This window comes from Aythya fuligula, chromosome 4 (assembly GCF_009819795.1).
Source record: "Aythya fuligula isolate bAytFul2 chromosome 4, bAytFul2.pri, whole genome shotgun sequence".
Classification (NCBI taxonomy): domain Eukaryota; kingdom Metazoa; phylum Chordata; class Aves; order Anseriformes; family Anatidae; genus Aythya; species Aythya fuligula.
The window spans coordinates 24,222,036-24,240,100 of record NC_045562.1 but is presented as its reverse complement, the minus strand read 5'-3'; the positions used below and the strand labels follow the sequence as shown (position 1 = coordinate 24,240,100).

General features: G+C 35.0%; 1 protein-coding gene across 2 annotated transcripts in view; it reads right to left on the bottom strand.

Annotated features, from left to right (window-relative positions):
* GLRA3 (glycine receptor alpha 3) overlaps positions 1 to 18,065 on the bottom strand; it is an 86,228-nt gene that overhangs the window by 23,317 nt on the left and 44,846 nt on the right. For both annotated transcript variants that reach the window (XM_032186703.1, XM_032186704.1), the window contains exons 4-6: positions 16,525 to 16,748; positions 13,891 to 13,973; positions 173 to 310 (exon numbers count right to left, since the gene is read on the bottom strand). In XM_032186703.1, the coding sequence (XP_032042594.1) occupies positions 173 to 310; positions 13,891 to 13,973; positions 16,525 to 16,748 (445 nt within the window). The remainder of the gene's footprint in view (positions 1 to 172; positions 311 to 13,890; positions 13,974 to 16,524; positions 16,749 to 18,065) is intronic.

Here is an 18,065-nt window from a genome sequence, read left to right as displayed (position 1 = left end):
CTTCCATATCATTGTGTCAGTTATTTAAGACTGCCTTGTCCTGAAAAATGCAACTGTATGTTTCAGTCTTCCGGTGAGTTCAGTGAAAATGTTAAAAAAATAAATAACCTCTCCAAAAAAACAGTAAATGTTAAATGGCTTTCCAGCTTTAATCACTAGCATGCTTTCCTACCTGTATTATAATGCTTGGTGCAGTAACATAAATCCTTTTCTTCTTTCAAGAGAAACTGTGGCAGAGTGAGACCTTCTGCTACTTGCACTGCTCCCTTTTCTTGCCATTCAAAAATGAGATCATTCATTGTGTATCCAACTAAAAAAAAAAAGAAAAAGGAAAAAAAAAAAAAAAGAGAGAGCATAAACTCTAAGTCAGTTGCAAACTTTGAAAGGCAGGGACATACCAAATAGTGATGTCTTCAGTAAAAGCCATAAAAGGAGAAAATACAACAGATCTCCTTATACCTGTTAACCAAAAAGCATTATCTGCCATTCTAAATCATATTGAACTAGAAAAAAAGCCAGTTTTATGGATCCTTTGTGAAATCTTAATAGTTAAGTAGTCTACTAATGGAGTTAACAAAAGTATCAGAATGATCTAAACATACTTTCCCTTGCCTATGAAGGCATGCCTTGCCCCATCACTCTTAGATCACGTTCTCCTCTAATATAGGGCAAAATGGTGGTTTGTCAGTTTTATGCATGGATTGATGTCAATCTGACTTAAAGTAGATACATATTCTTGAAAGTGAACGAGAATTTCTCCAGGAGTGAGATATTAATTGAATTGAAAAAAAAAAAAAAAAGTCTAAAACTGGTACAAAACAGGGAAAAGCTTGCAAGGAAGATTGTATCTTTTCTCTGACTGTGTAGAAGTATGTTGTTAAGTAGTATTCATTTTAATATTCAGATTCCTGCACTTATCCTTGTGTGGTTAAATAAAACATCAAAATCTATAGTTGAAGTATTAATCAATGGGCAGACTTTTTGAAGGGCTAGTAGTTTTTCCTTTTATTTCCATCTCTCAGCTAACATGTGCTTTGGATATCACTGGGGAAAACTGCTCTACTTCTTGTGAATATGTCATATATTATTTTTCCAGCATATCCCTAGCATTTTATTTCAAACTTTTTCTGGATAAATTGTCTAGTTGTGACAGCTGGAAAAAAAAAAAAAAAAAAAAGACTTCCTATTCTCATTCAGGTTTCATTCAGGTTTCACTAAGATTTTCTCAGGATCTCAGCTTTGGACAAAGTGCAATTTCAAGACTGAAATCTAAAACTAAATGGCTTCTATTGTTGAAATAGCTTGGACCACAAGGGTACACTTGACACACATATAATAGCTTGAACCATAAGGAAAAGAATAGTGTCATTTTTACATCTAAAATATATAGCTTTCATCCATCTATTTTGCTTCTTTGTAACATTTCTTTTCTGCTTTAGTCCAAAGCTAATGAGCTGTTAAGAATTACCTACAGATAACTGGAAATATTTTTTAACCTTTCAGTAACAATTCACTGTTTAAATACAGTGTTCAGAACATTCTAAGAAAAGCTGTCTGCCTGCAAATACTGAAATTTTGAGTTCCAGTGAGGGAAATAAAGTCTTTGGTGTGCAGTAATAAAATTTTCCCTTGTTGTATTCAATGGCTTCATTACTTTTTGAATACATTTATAAATGTTATTAAGTGTAAATGCCCTGATATGCTGACCTCACATCTGAAACACACTTTATCCTTTCTGATCTATGTTGAATGTATCCATAAATCAAGAATCAGTGACTATTAATTTAAAACTGTTTCCAATACCTTTAGATTCTTTCTGTTTCTTTTGGAGTTTAACCTTATTCAAGATATTCACAAGCACTCAGGATGACTGTTGGTCATCTCTTTGATATTTGCTGGGGCTAAATAAATATGCTAAAAACAAGACATATTTTTTTAAGGAAGTATTTCATGGAGATCAGTCATTATGGAAGTGATTACAATCATATATTAAACGTGCAAGGAAGCACTTTTTTTCTTCTGTTCTTGAATACATGACATCATATAAACTCAGTTTTAAAATTAACTATTAAATATCAGAAACTAGGAAAAAACAGAAACGTAGCTCTTATCAAACATTAAATGTATTCGCACAATAAGCAGTTGTGTGTAGTGAAGCATTTGAAGCATGTAGAGTATGGCCAGAAGTGATATCCCCTGAGTAAAATTCATTGAACTGACAAGAAACAACTGCTGTGTCAAAATGCATTTCACCAAATCAGATTAATTCATCTCTAATGTGTATTTTTAATTTTATCAACCCTGTCCATTAATTCTTCTATAATTCAATATATATTAAAAATAGTAGTTTATGCAAACTGTTGAAATAGTAATCTATTTTGTGTTTACACTTTAAATACCCAAATATATCTTTAGCATTCAATAGTGTAATTCCATTTTTTTAAGTCAAGACCATATTGATCCTGTAAATGTGACTTAAAACAGAAGACCTTAATGGAGATGTGATTCCAAAGAAATTTCAAATGGTATTATGTATATTTGATTTCCATTAGGTATGTTAAATTTAATCAACTCAGTCTCTATTAAATTTTGTCCCTTTATTAAATGTGAAAAAAAATGGACCAACCAAATGTGCCCATTGAATTAGAGAAATCTAAAGTTTTCTAACACTCTTCTAATTGGTAAAATAAGAAAACATGAATTATTTAAGCATATCGAACTATTTCATAACACTAATTTGTCTCTGAATTTTCTTTAGTGAGAGGTGTTAACCAGGACAGGTATCCTTGATTTTCTAAAACAAAATGATTTACTAGTTGAATTCCAACAAATTTGATGAACTCTTTCTTTTTTACATCTATCACATTGTTCTTTCGTGTTGTCACAGCAAAAAGGATGAAAGACTACAGTCGTAAATATCTTGTCACTTACAGATATATAGCAGAATAAGAGAATTTGTAAGAATGAAGTGCAAGACCAAACTGCATCTACTGTCCTAGGCCCAAAATTTTCAGGGGGAATAGGGAACTGACAGAGCTAACTGAGCATTCTTAATATCTCAGACAAATAAAATACTTTTGTTTCTTAATTACTTTTGTGAAGAAGACCTGCTACATAGCAGAGTAGTTTGTGCTCAGAATGCTGGTGGTATAGTGTGCACTGTGCATAAAGGGAAAAGCATATCTGTAAAATGGCTTTTTAAAAAAAAAACAGTGTTTACTGTACTGGGGCATATATGCTATTACAGTTTGATTCTATGTTATTATATGAGATATATATATAATACATATATTAAGGTTGGTCTAGATTTTAGAGGTCTTTTACAACCTGAAAAATGCTATGATTCAATGATATAAGCAACAAGCAAAAAAAAGAACCAACAACAACCAAAACAAACCAAAACAAACAAACAAACAAACAAAAAACAGATCTCTAGCAACTTAATTTTGTGGGGTCTGCTGATTGATGTAATTAATATCTCTTGGAGTAGCTGGACTCCCAGCACCGTGACAAGATATCATGGCAGATTTTGAAATTACCTTCAGGTTCAGTCTCAAGACAAGTAGAGACTTTTGAACTGTGGAGGGGCTGCATGCATGGCAAGTCGCAGAAATGTAGGGAGCTTTGATAATGAAAGTTTTGGAGTGTTATATTTTAGGTTTAGGATCCCAGAATTGCCTGTCATAAATGTTCACAGTATTGAAATTATGTGAATAACTTTAAAGCCCTGAGGCTACCACCTGAGTTTGATGGGGCTATGCGTATTATTCATGCATATGTATTTGCCAGACAGGCTTACATTTGCAAAATGGAAATCTGATTAGGTGCTGTAATAAAGCAGTTCTTCACTTAGAATGCATTTACTTCATTCATCTTGGCCAAAAAAAAAAAAAAAAAGTACACTTATACACTCAGCCATCTACTGATGAAATGACTTTTACCAGAATAAAAAAGAAAATGAGTAAATTAGTTCACTGTTTGTATAAGATGAGCAGCTGCTTAGATGAGAAAAGATGGATGAATGAAGTGAGTAATGGTGCTCTCCTTGTGCCAGGTTTATGCAGCACCATTTACACTGATAACGCTTGTAATTAGAGCTGAGTGTTTCTGAGACACAACTGCAATTAATAGTAACTGACCTCAATGCAGTCATATCCAAGCACTAAGATTCAACAATACAGAAATATTCTCTGTGTGATCTCAAGTTCTGCTTTGATACCATTGCTAGCAGAGGAAAGCACATGTTAACTTAATTAATGCTTTTTGTCTACATCTTGTATGCATCAAGAGTGAAAACTAGGACATTGTCGTGAGAATGCTAGGTTCTCTGCTAGCTTCTACATTTGGCAGCACTTGTGTACAGCTTGTTACATGATCTCTCAGTGAATTTTCTCTCTAGCCTAGAACCTCTTTCTAGTCTCAGTGGATTTTCTCTCTAATGATTGTCTCTTAAAAGTTGTCTCTTATAACTAAAAGACAGAGCATATTCAAAAAAAATAGGAAAGTACTATAGTGACCCACAGTGTTGACTGAGGGACTGGATAAGTAGAGTGCATTGACTTGACAGGATGAAAACGTGTGGAAGAGTGGGAGTGTGGAAGAGAATCATGTGCAGTGAGAGAAGGTGAGATTTTACTTTTCAGTTGTGCCAGTTTGTATATAAGGGAAAGGAGGAGAATAATAGTCAAGAAAGCCTGTAAAAGCAAGTTAATCAAAGAATGAACAAAAAAATCCCATAGAAATATATTACTAGTTTCTGTGTTAAAAGATTATGATGCAGATTATGTAAAAAAAAAGGCTATGACTATATTCAGTCATTCTCTGTATTGAGAAGACATAGTCAGATGAAACATCTGTAATGCAATTGGTAATAATATGAAAAGCCTATCATTGCAGAAGGAGAAAGTTACTAGAAAGAGAAGTTTTCAGGAAAACTTGAGAACTGCGTATATTCATGGCACTGTAGCCTCTCAGCAAACAGCTCTTCTTAAAGAGGCAATTCATTTTTAGGTGCCTGAAGTCATTCAAGGTAATTAGTTAGTAAAGCATGTGCTGGCAGACTGAGACCTCCTCCTGAGATGAATATGAAGAGCTGGCAAACTAAGTAGAACTTAGAATTAATTGGCACTGTAGAGGGTCTGAAACAATTTGGAAAGTTAGATTTGGCTTGCAGAAATTTTCTTTAGAAAATGTTCTGACACAAAGCTGGTGAAGTGTGAAAAACAAAGGTAAGATTCTGTGTGGTCACACTCGTGGAGAGAGGAGATGGAAAAGAATGCAGGAAATGAGGACTGTGGTCAGGACTTGTGCCTGGAACATTTGATGCAGGTGTTTGAATACCTGGACATCAAATGAAATGAAACTACAGTGACGGTCTATTTAATTTATCTTTCTATCTAATCTATACAAAACTCTTCAGCAGAAGATCAACAAGACAGATATGCTAACTCTAGGCTTTAGACAGCACTAAAAATTGTCTAACTAGTTTGTAAATTTTTAGTATGTGCAATTAGATGTTTCAGGAAGTCTTCAAGGGAAAAAAATATTATCTTACTGAAATATTTCTATGCATCAATGGCAATTTTAGTATCTGGGGAAAACAAAAACAAAACAAACAAGCAAACAACAACAACAACAACAACAACAAAAAAACCCTACAACAAATTGTTCTCTTAGTCTTGGTCATCTTTTCCAGAAAACCTTATCTTTTCAAAAATAGTGTTAACAAGTTATTACCAACACCTATAAAGAATTCCTTGGAAGAAAATGTAGTTTGAATCTGTCCTCCCTCCCTCCCTCCCTCCCTCCCTCCCTTCCTCCCTATTATTAATCTTAAAAATACTTTTGCATCCATCCAATTGAATGTATAGGAACAAAACCCACCTTAATGTTCAATTCAACCTTCATCAATAGAACTATACAGCTCTAAAGAACTTTTTAGAATCAACCTATTTATGTCAGCTGTATACATGTATGCTGAGAGTACAAAGATTTTATTTTAACTAATTCAATATCAGGGCATTAAAAGCTTATAGTCTCATAAACAAGACAGTGGACATCCAACAAGTTTGTCTTGAAGAATTATTGAGATGTCATGAAAGTATTAACATGTATTCTCCAGGCCATTCAAGGACTGTTCCAGTATGGAAAAATAAGGCTTGTTATTCAAGACAAGTAAGTCCTCTGAGTACTCAAGTACTCTACATCTTTATACCAGAACTGTCTTGGTAATTCCAAGAGACCTCCTTTTTCATTCTGCTGACAGATTCTTATTTGCTAAATTCTTTCATTTTAACCACCTTTAGAGTACCATTCCAAGCCATGAAGAATATAATTTTTGAGGAAACCTCTGATCCATCTGAACACCAGTATACCTTGTGCTTTTCTTACACATTCTGTTCTACTCCAGAAAGGCTTTGCTTCTCTTGCTGCTCTTTAAAATACCTACAGCTGCATCAAAACCTAGCTCTTTTCCTCTTGCTCAGTAAACAAACACATGAATGGTATGAAACAGCCAAACTGAGTATCTAGTATCTAGCATTTTTGTACAAGAGTTTGGTCTGACTCAAGGTTTCGTTTTTATGTTTCTCTTATCTGAGTGATTTGTTTAAATTCCATTCTCGTTTTTTAATGTTTGGTAAGTACAGGTCAAAGACTAACATTGGATTTATTCAGCAAACAGAGCAGTTATGTGGGCATCCAGCTGAGGAAAGACATACAATCACATCGACTGGAGTACTTTCAAAGCTTTTCTATTAGGCATCCCAGCAGAGTCTCTCCAGGACAGGCTGCCTGTGGATGCAAAGAACATGGCAGAGAATTGTGGCCTAAATTCTAAGCAACATATCATGAGGAGGATTTGACAGGACTAATGAGTCTGGCTGCAGCTTGGGGTTAGAATAAATTCTTCTAAAATACATTACCCACTAAGAATATTAGCTTCAGAAATCAGTTGTGTTACATTTATTGACTAAATTTATGCTGAAGCACCAAGAAAGCAGGATTTTATTCTATGTACAGAAGTACAGTATAAAGCTGCTTTCCAAAGGGACTGCCCCTTGCATTGCCCTCTAAGTGAGGGATCTGGAGCACACGTCTTATGAGGAGCGGCTGAGGGAGCTGGGGCTGTTTAGTCTGGAGCAGAGGAGGCTCAGGAGAGACCTCTTTGCATTCTACAGCTTCCTGAAGGGAGGTTGTGATGAGGAGGGTTTCAGTCTCTTCTCTCAGATAACTAAAGATAGGACTCAAGGAAATGGCCACAAGTTGCACCTGGGGAGATTTAGATTATATATCAGGAAAAACATTTTATCTCAAAGAGTGGTCAGGCACTGGAATGGCCTGACCAAGGTGGCGGTGGAGTCACCATCCCTCACGGTGTTCAAGAAGCACCTGGACAAGGATTTAGTAGCTTAGTGGGTAGTATTGGTAATAGGAGGACGGTTGAGCTAGATAATCTTGTAGGTCCTTTCCAACCTTGTGTTTCTGTTTCTGTGTTTCTAAATCACTCTGATGGATCTCTCCCTTTAGAGTGACGGGTTTATCCTTAGCCTTTTGGAGAAGAGCAGCGTTTCGGGTCCAGACCCCTCCTACCTCCCTCAAATCTAACATATGCTGGTGCCTATAGATTTTCAGGTGTCACTTTTATATTAATTTCCCTGGGTTCAGCATCAGTTGTACAGTTGTTACTGCCCTTTCATCCTATGTCAGTTGGGAACTGAGGAGTACATTCCTTTGTATTTGTGTGTGAGGTCTTACTTCAGTTAAGTCAAGTGCTTGAGTCACCCTTCTGTAGAGTAGAAACTAAAGGATGAGTTGTTGACAGCTTTATTGCTACTGAAATGGGAAGGAGAGAAGCGATATGGTTTCTACACTCAGATATAGGCAAGCATTGACCTAATGTGTCCATAATTACTCTAACTCAGGTACACACCCTAGGTTCCCTGGCAGATGAGAAATACAGTCCAGGTCTGTTACCCATCTTCTGTGCTCTTGTGGGAAGAGAACAATATGTGCATCATTTCCCATGATGCAGATCTGCCAGTTGCCTGACTACAGATCTTTTCATTTCAACAATCTCTGTCCCTCCAATTTAGAGACTGGGAGAAAAGAAACTGTACTGTTCAGGTAATAGCATTATGTAGTACAGAGTGAATTTCCTCTAAAATCCAAAAGACTGGGAGATAATTGCTTAGAAAGACTAAAAAGCCACCATAAATCAAAAACAAACAAACAAAAAACAAACAAACAAAAAACAAACAAACAAACAACAACAACAGCAACAAAAACAAACAAACAAACAAACAAACAAAAAAACACCAGGAGTTTGGGGGGGGGGGAAAGACCATTCTGTTATGTATTAAAGAGACAAAGCATCCAAACAAAATGATGAAGTAATCAGGAGCTTTTTCCCTTACGTATGCTGCTGCTTTTCATAGTATTTTTCTTCCTTTGTGATTGATTTAGTCTTTTAATAGTACTATTGTTTGAAAATTTAGGAATATTGAATTTCAGATAAAGTTGTAATTGTAATACAATATATAATTGTAATATATTACAATATATAATTGTAATATATGAATAAATGAATAAATGAATGCTATAAGATAAAAACAAAACCTAAAAAGGGAGAGAGAACAAGCTCTAGCACATGAAAGAAAATCATTTCTTTCCTAGGAGATAGGTCACAGAAATAAATATGTATCTAGTTGACATTTCTTTGTATCTTATTCAAGCAGAATAAAACTAAAATTATCTCACACGCCTATAGGCTGCCCCAGCATAAACCACAGAAATGTAGAGGGGATTATTTCATATCTGCATTTTCATTTGCTTCTTTTCAAAGATACAAAAGCAGATCATTCCAGTTTCTCAGAAATCATTTGGTAAAATAAATCCTACTGAAATAGAAGACATTTCCACTTAAATACTGTTCATCCACTTCATGATGTAAATGAAGGGGCAAATACAGCTGCAAATATTGACCTTGGAAAAACCATTATGAGAGCTAGTTAAAATTAAAAATATCATTTGTAGAAAAAAGCTATACTTGAATTTTCCACTTAGGGCTTTCTGTGCTGGAGCAACAGTATCAGTATTGATGGAAAGTATCTAGTACTGAACAAAATTACTATTTTATAGCAGAAGTAAAACCTATAGCAGAAGTAAAAATTTGTCATTTACAAGTAGTGATCAGCCTTTCTTTGCAACCTTGAATGGTGGTAAGATGACAAAGTAAAGGTAAGTGATTTGTTAGAAACACTCCAATTTGCTTTATGTCACATGCAGGAGCATGACTTGTAAGACCAGACAGTTTAAAGAAACTCTGAAATTACATGTAATAGGCATTATAAATTCATAAATCCTGCCCAGTGTGGCACACATTGGAAAATACAGTAACAATGTTCACTTTCAAAAGAAACATCTGTGTGAGGAATGTTTTAACAATTCGTGTCCATAAAGAACAATTCTGTTTGAATCCTGTCTGTCTCTGGGCCCTGCACTGGCAATTTAATTCTTGAACCACAGATGCAGTGTGTCCCAGTCTCGCCCTCATTCTAGTCAATTTATCACGTCTTCAGAAAACACTCCTTAAATTTATGAACCTGTTTGCTTTTGTTATTCTGGACTTCTATTTCTAACAGTTACAGCCTTTTTTCCTGTCTTCTTCGAGATTAATTTAACACTGCTATAGATGTGTCTGTGAATGGCTGGGGAAGAATGTTTTAATTACTCGTGAAGTGTCAAATAAGAAAGCTGTTTGTGTTTGATGTCTGGGAGTTTCAGAACAACTGATAACAACTAGTGACTGTTATGGGATACTATGTGGATCTTTGGTATCTGGCTAGGAGACCGAGAGATTAAGAGGAAGGAAAAAGAAGCTGAAGGACGGCTGGGAGACAAGACCTGCAGAAAATGTTCTATAAACTTGGTATGGTGCCAAGTGAGTACAAAGGTTAGAGGAAGACTACGAGCCTTCAGCATGAAAGACCCCTAGAGACCCCCAGAAGAGACTGATGCGCATGCTCCAGTAGGAGGGATTGGACCCCGGAAGCTAATTATAATAATCAATTTTTTTAGAAGTAGTAATGAATATGTATTAGTCTAGGAACATAAAAATCAGCTGCTTGATGTAACTGGTGTGTGTCCTGGTGGAGCGGAGACTCCCGGTGCACCCAGCGCTGTTTGCTTACCTCTATTCCTTTATATTCTTTTAATAAATCCTATTTTTTTATTTAATCCTAATTTGAATCCTGAGCCATTTATAACATCTGGAAGCATGACTGTTTTGCTCCTGCTACTATTCTAGTTTTTGCAAAACAGCTTGATGATCAGATCATTCACTCCAGACAAGAGAAGTGTGTTCTCGGTTTTGAAACCCACATCTTCTACTTCCCTGGACAGGGCATTAGCCAGGGCATTTGTTTCATCTTCCTGTTTAAGTTGTCTCACTCTGCACCAAAGAATGTAGGAGAGAGCCACAGGAGAGTATGCCACTGTGAAATCTAGAAAGGAGAGAAGTCTAGAAATCTAGAATGAGAGATTTTTGGATGGCTTTACACAATCAGTGTTATTTCAGTTCTTTCCTCAGGAGATTTGATATGAAGCATGAGAAATTGCTATACGCACCCATCTTCCCAACTTCTTCTTACTCTTTTAAAGAGGATTGGATGCTTGTTCTTAGCCAAGTGCTCTGGAATGTGGGTGTTCATTTCGTCCTTTTATAAGTTTTGGAAATTAGTCAGAGTTCAGATTCAAGTTTAGTATTTTTTAACCTAGCTACTCTCCTGCCCAGCATGAAGATATTTTTTGTAACTCCTCCAAGGTATTTGGTTCCCTTCCTGTACTTCCTATACAGGGAAACCATCTGTGGGTAGATGACTTCCTGCTCTTAAAGGTCTTGGAGCTTGGAAGATGTGTCATTGTATCTGCTTTCTTTGGATCTGTCCCAGAGCTATTTCTCTCAGTTTCAGGGAACTGTTGTCTTGTTCTTGCAATCCTAACAGGTTATTCTGCTAGCAGACACATAGGTATAGCCAGAGCTCCCACATACTGCAAATTTTTCTGCAACAGGCTAGTTAATTTGGTCATAGTCCCTATTGTTCAATGTCTAGAGTTACAGGTAACAGGACAAGGTGATATGAAGGAAATTTTATTACTTACAACTTCCTTTTGATATCATATTTGAGCTTTCTCTGAAACTGGAAGATTTGGAATATCTCAAAATGAAGCATATATCCATGTTTTGTTCAGCCTTTCTTTTGCATACACTGCCTTTCTGCACTATCTGAATGTGCAGCAGGGAATTTACTCTCACTGAACTAGATGATGAAAAACAAGACTTTGGTAAAAAATGTTCTCCTGGAAAACACCATAGAACATCTACAGTGTTATTCAACTAATCAGTATTGCTTCCCTGTGTTACAGTTTGTGGGAATTATGAGCTCTTGCAACATTTCTATAAAGGAAAACAAATGCCTGTTTGATCAAGAATGCTCAGTTGTTATACAACCTGTATTCACATGGACTGAAAGAAGGGAGTACAGCTGAGTTTTATAAAGTTGTTAAAGTAACAATTTTTTAAACACATTTTAAATATATATATATATTTCTTCTTCAAATACTGTGATACCTTCTGTTTAAAGCATAATTATATGGAGTGAACATACCTGTCATTTCTGTGTACTCTGATACAACCACCTCATATTGACCTCTTATTTAGTCACATTATTAGTATCAGAATTAGCAGCTTGGATAGACTGCAGAGTTTTGCTTAAAAGCGGAATATATAATATTGCCCAAAGTTCCTAGACATCTGCAGCAAATAACCATTGCTCAATTGTTGTCAAGAAAATTTCTGCAGTCAGATCAGCCATTGTCCTCATATTGAAAGCCTGCTTTGTAATATTACCATCTGTCTATTGTAATGAAAGAGAGAGCTGACTCTCATACCCACCCTGCAATTTTTTGTAAAAGCATACTATTACCCATACAGCAAACAGTTCTGACATATTGACTGATAAACTGACAAATAATTACTTCCCACTTCATTTAGATACTACTGTGTTCCAAATAAAAAAAAGAAAAAAAAAAAAAAAAAGAAAAAAGCAAGACATACTTTAATCAAATTATGTATGTTGTGGTTTTGTTCTCTCTCTATATAACAATAAAGGTTATAATGTATTCCAAATAATCCAGTATGTTCTTTCCATATGCAGAAAATTCTTTTCCAAAATACTTTACTTATTGGCCCTAAAACTATAAAACTAGATCTCACATTACAATGGGTCCTTAATATTTACCTGTTCTTCCTCCTGTCATTTATTTTCACAAACTCCAGATTGATAGAATATTTCAAAGAATGCTATGTTATGTTATGTTATGTTATGTTATTTTTTGTTCTTTACACCATTGGGAGGATCATTCTGCTAGGAACCTCTTCAAAACTCCTGTCATTTTAGGGTAAAAGCATTTCATATCACAAGGAAAATAAAAAGTTAATGCATATCTGTACCTTCCTCCTTATACTTCCTTTTAGCTCAGATCCTAGCATCAGCCAGAACATTTGACTTTGTCTTTTTTCTGTGCATGTGTGACTTGAAATGGCATAGCTGCTGTACACTTTTCATCCTGTTTTCTTTTCTAAGGGAAATAAGTAAGTTATAAGTAAAATATATGAGGGACTGAATTATCAAATACTAATTTTGTTTCACATAAAAAGTGTCATTATCAATTGTAAGATAATTCTGCAAAACCGGTCTTCTCTAATCTGTTTGTTTTACCTTCCCTTTGGTCTCCTCAGGATATTTGTATATAACGCAAAACAGGGCTTTATGAAGAGATTGTTTAAAACACATGGAGTTATATATATTTCTTTTTTTTTTTTTTTTCCTTGAAATTCTAGTGTACCACCTGGTTCAGTCCTTCCATGTGCTAGAAGACCACTAAGACTTCTGTGTTTTGTTTGGTATTTTCACTGTTAACCTAACTGTGCTACTATATACCACTTTAAGTCCCAGAAGTCTTCTGAAGCTTCTAGGATTTTTTCCAGTTCTATGGCTGGTGGTGATACCATGCTCATTTTTGATCCCTAGGTGGAATAAGAATAAGTATGGACTTATTCTTCCTCTTATCCCAAGGGCACTGCAGCCCTTCCCAAGATCTTCCACTGATCTAAGTTGCTGCTCCAATTGAGGGGTTGAAGGCTGTGTAAGTGGCATACCCTATGAAGGTGTATACCCATATATATAAGGGTATATATATATGCATATATATATACCCATTGCATGTATATTTATATAAAACTGTAAAAAGTGTACATATGGTGTTCTATAGTTCTCCCTTGCAGTAAATTCCCTAATCCCTTCTAGGTTGATCAGGTAAAAATTACCTAGCTATAGTATGTAGACATGTTGAAGAAGTGGGGTAGGAATCTAAAGAGCAGGGACTCAATGTAAATTATTGTTTACACTTTTTAACTACACCAAGTTATTATGAATTTCAGGATATTCACGTAAATCACATGAAACACTTCCTTAAATTACTCTCATGTTTTCTTTATGCTTTCCCATATTACTGTCTGTGTGTGTGTGTGAACACAAGGGAGACTTCATGGTGAATCACAATATGTATAAATGTTGCATAAATGTAAATTCTGGCACTGCGTACTTTATTAGTACCATTAAATTTACGTGAAACTTACAATTGTTAATAGAAGTAAGGATGAAAGGATCTCTTTTCTTGGAAGTTATCCATATATCACAGATTAAAACAGGTGATTCAGTTTTGAAAGGTTGTTCTCCTTTCACCACTACAAGGAGTCTTTCTACCCCCTGCATAGTTGTAGTAAGCTCTAGAAAAGTATTTATAGGACAGTACATTACTCAAACTTACAGCTTTCCAGCTGCATTATACATGTTTGCACATCCATTGGAAAATTTTTGAGATCCATTGGACAGGACAGTATTAAAGTCAATCTGAAAAAAAAGGAAAAAGAAAACAACCAAAAATATATTAAAAATATACCACAAAGATGCCATAGAATTGCACAGGAAGACTGCATCAGTGCAGCAAAACATGGGAAGTCATTAGAAATAGAAGAAAACAGTTTTTCATTAGAAAGCTCTCAAAAGGTATTTATATTAGCTGAACAAATTTTACTCTCTCAATCTAGCATGACAACAAAGCAGAAGAAAACAGAAAGACAGAACTTGTTACAGGCCTTCAGAAAAGCGCTATCTAGTAGGGTTGCCTAACTTAGGTCTAGAGGAATGCAACATGCAGCATGCTTTTTTGATGCTACCATAGAATTATTGTATTGTTACAGTATTTCAAATCCTTTGCATAAAATTTACCCAGATTTACAAGAATTTTATAACAGATGTCAGCTACAAATCATGCTAGTAAATAATTTATATGTTATTGTCCCAAAATAAGGTGCTTAAATTGTCAACACAAAGGCTTAAGATAACATTTTATGATACTGGTGGTAGACCGAAATATGCCTTTAATTTTGAAACATAGCTGTTTCATGTTAGCCATGACATTTTCTGTGAAATACTTTACAACCTATCGAAAAAAATATGTATTTTTACATATTATATCAACAAAATAAATTATTTTTAGAGTGGTAATTCTCAGAGGAATGTGAAAGAAGAACATGTGAGGTAAAGTCATGTGCCTCACTGGGCACATCTAAGTAGCCATTCAGGGTCATGACTGTACCTTTCTTCTAGCCAGAGAATGGCTTGCAGGAAAATTTTGCCCCACATTCATTTATCAGTATACTCCCTGGGGGACTTGATGGCAATGTTCTAATTCTTTTCTCTTAAACCTGAATGGCCTGATTTTGGCATTGAGATCTAGATGGAAGTGGGCATTAGGTGGCAAGTATAGCTGTACATTTCTCTCTCACTGCGATTTTTTCCTTCTCTGAAGCTTTTTCTGTTTCTTTATTGCTATAACTTTTGTTCATCCTGCCAGTGACAGAGCTAGAGGGGGAGAGTCAGAGGAGGGAACTCAAACCCTGACCTTATTTTCATGCTGTTAAAAAAAGTTACAAATATAAAATCAGACAGGTAAGCTACTGACACAGCAAGCCATTTCAGAGAAGAGGAACCTCGGCTCTGTACAAGAAAATAAATAAATAAATAAATAAATAAATAAATAGGAATCTTTAGTTTTCTTTTCTTTCAATATCAGCTCTTTAAGAATTATCATGTCTCCCCTAATCAAAAGCTTAATTTGCTCAAATTCGTATAACAACTCAACTAGATGTGGATTGTATAATTCTGGAATAATTTTGTATAACACCTGCTTCAGGAACTGCAATAGTTCTTAATTAAATCATAGCAATATAAACATTCTGTCTCCACAAGAATCTGGCATCTGCTAGCCTCACAGTCAATGATTGCTTTTATAATTGTAATATTATAATGGTTTTGTTCCCATTTCATGAGACTGTGAACTTGATCAGAATTCTATTGAAGTTGCTATCCAAACTTGCTTCAGTTGAGTGCTTGTGTCTGTAAGGAGTAGGACAAAGAGGAAAAGCCTTGCCACTGATAAATTTATGCAAGTCACAAACATTTTTTTGTCCTGTTGTACAAATTGTTTTGCAGACTCTTGATGTCTCTTCAAAAAAGTTCAGTTACTCATTGCTGCAGTATCATAAATCATAACAAAATGCTAAGTGGAAGAGAGAGATATTTATTTCAAAAATTGTAATGTTTTGTTCAAGTTGGTCACTGTATTAATGCAAAATCTGTATCATGACTATAGGCATTAGTATACCTATATTGAATGCATCTCTCATTAGATTATATTTTTGAAGTTATTTGTAAGAATGATGTTAAAACTGTTACAGCCTACTGATATCTATATTAATAAAAAGAAAGTGGAAAGAAAAGGATTAGAACAACTGTTTTTTTTTTTTGTGTCAATACTTAGATGTGATTGCTGCTTACAGCTTCTTAAAACTTTTCACTTTCCTTTCTATCTCCAGAAGCAAGTGGTCTATTATTTAAATCTCATACTTCCTCAAACAGGTCATGTTTCCATGTTAGTGTGCAATTGCAATATCCAAAAAGGTGAAAAATGAATTGTATTCTTATGACATTCAAAGGTACAGCATATGAACCACAGGCCAGGTCAATTATTATACTCTAGGTATATTTGCTCTGTGCAAGTGTCCAAGTTCTGTATCTGTGTACTTTAAAATGGGAATTATAATTTTCTTATTTATCGATAATTTTCTTATTTATATGATAATTTTTCTTATTTTATTCTTATTTTACTATGTACATACCTAATGAGGGATCACCTTGGCATTTAAAATAATTAGTAATGATGATGAAATTCAGTATTCAAAATTCACATTTACTTTAGTAATAATTCTGTGTGCCTAGAAACTGAAAATATCTGTTAACAATTCTAAGATACACTTCTGAGCTTCTACCTGAAAAAACAAAACAAAACAAAACAAAACAAAAACACAAAACACTTGATTAGAGACTCATAGAGACTCACCTGATAGAATAAAGTACATTTCCATTTTTGAAAATTCTCAGCAACTTATTATCTGTTGTAACTTCATGAAAATTGGCACCTTTTTCATTAGCAAAGAACAAATCAGGTTTCCAAATTGAATCCAACATGGATGGATCTAAGTCTAAAGAGTCATCTGGATATTCACTGTATGCAAGTCGTGGATCATTCCAGTTCTGGCGGAGAAAGATGTTCACTCGGTAATCCTGAAAGAGAAAACACGCAAAGCTTTATCAAGCATAGGGATTTAGCTTTTATTTCATTTCTTAGCCATGTAATCCCCTGTCCATCTGTGTATGACAAAAGAATTACTTAGCTGAATGTCAGCATGATACCTATTTGTATTAGTGAGGACACAATGTATAAGAATAATTTCAGGGCAATTGAAAAAATCCCAAGATAAGGAAATCCAACCTCTGCATACAGTACATATAGCTCCATATAACTCTATTCCTACAGTAGCATGGTCTTGAGATAGAAATTAGAGAAACATACAGAGTTTTATGGCGTTACCTTTTTCTGCTCTACTTCCCTCTCTGAGGCAGTGAAAGTCTGTCCTACTGTAAGGGAACCTCAGTTCACTTATTTCTTCTCTCTCTAATTCTTACATATTTTAGACATACCACTTAGTCTTTTTGTGCTTCAGTTCCCTATTGAAAAATTCTTTCTTTTGCCATACAGCTGTATGAGAAGGACACACTTGTTCCTCCTCTGTTCAAATGTGGTACAGATTTTGTAACTGCTTCTGATACTTAGCTTAGGTAGAAGAGTAGTCACCTCTATTGCCACAGTCAATCCTATTTTAATTAAGGGTGTTTTATTGAAAAGATGAGCAGAGTGCTTTAAACTTCTGGAAATCACAGGGAGTTGTATACACTCTCTGTCAGAGATGAAGTATTTCTGTCTGGACACATTATTAAAAATTTACCATTCCAAAAGATGAAAATATTTGTTTTGGAGAAAATGAATATTATCATAAAATTAATTTACGTCAAGAATGGACAGAATTGAGATGCTGTGCATAAGATCATAGAGCCTATGCTTTAATGGTCATACTATGATTTTCCTCCTTTGCACTACTGCATTAGTGAAAATAGATGAAAATAAAATATAAACTAAGACCTTGTTAGATGCAGAGGGGAAGTTTATTAACTTGTATTGTATGTGTTTGAAAATCAACCATGAACAAGGACACATATTTGTAGGTTATACACATGAGCAGAGTGATAGCCCTCAATGGTTAGATTTCTCCCTTTCTAGGTTTCTACGTCTGTTGCTATCAGTTCCATTTTACATAATGCTGGAAGAGATTTTTGCACAGGATGGAGTGCTTTGGAATTTACTTGTTACACTAAGTGCTGAATTTCATCTTCAATACCAAAATTATGACAAATATAACAGGCAGAGCTGTTCACTTGCAGTCAAAGGAGGGCAGAATGCAAAGGAACTGCTAAAGGCATGGGGGAGCAGGAATGAGTTAAATGATTTAAATAGATGTTACAAGGGAGAAGAATCAATATCAT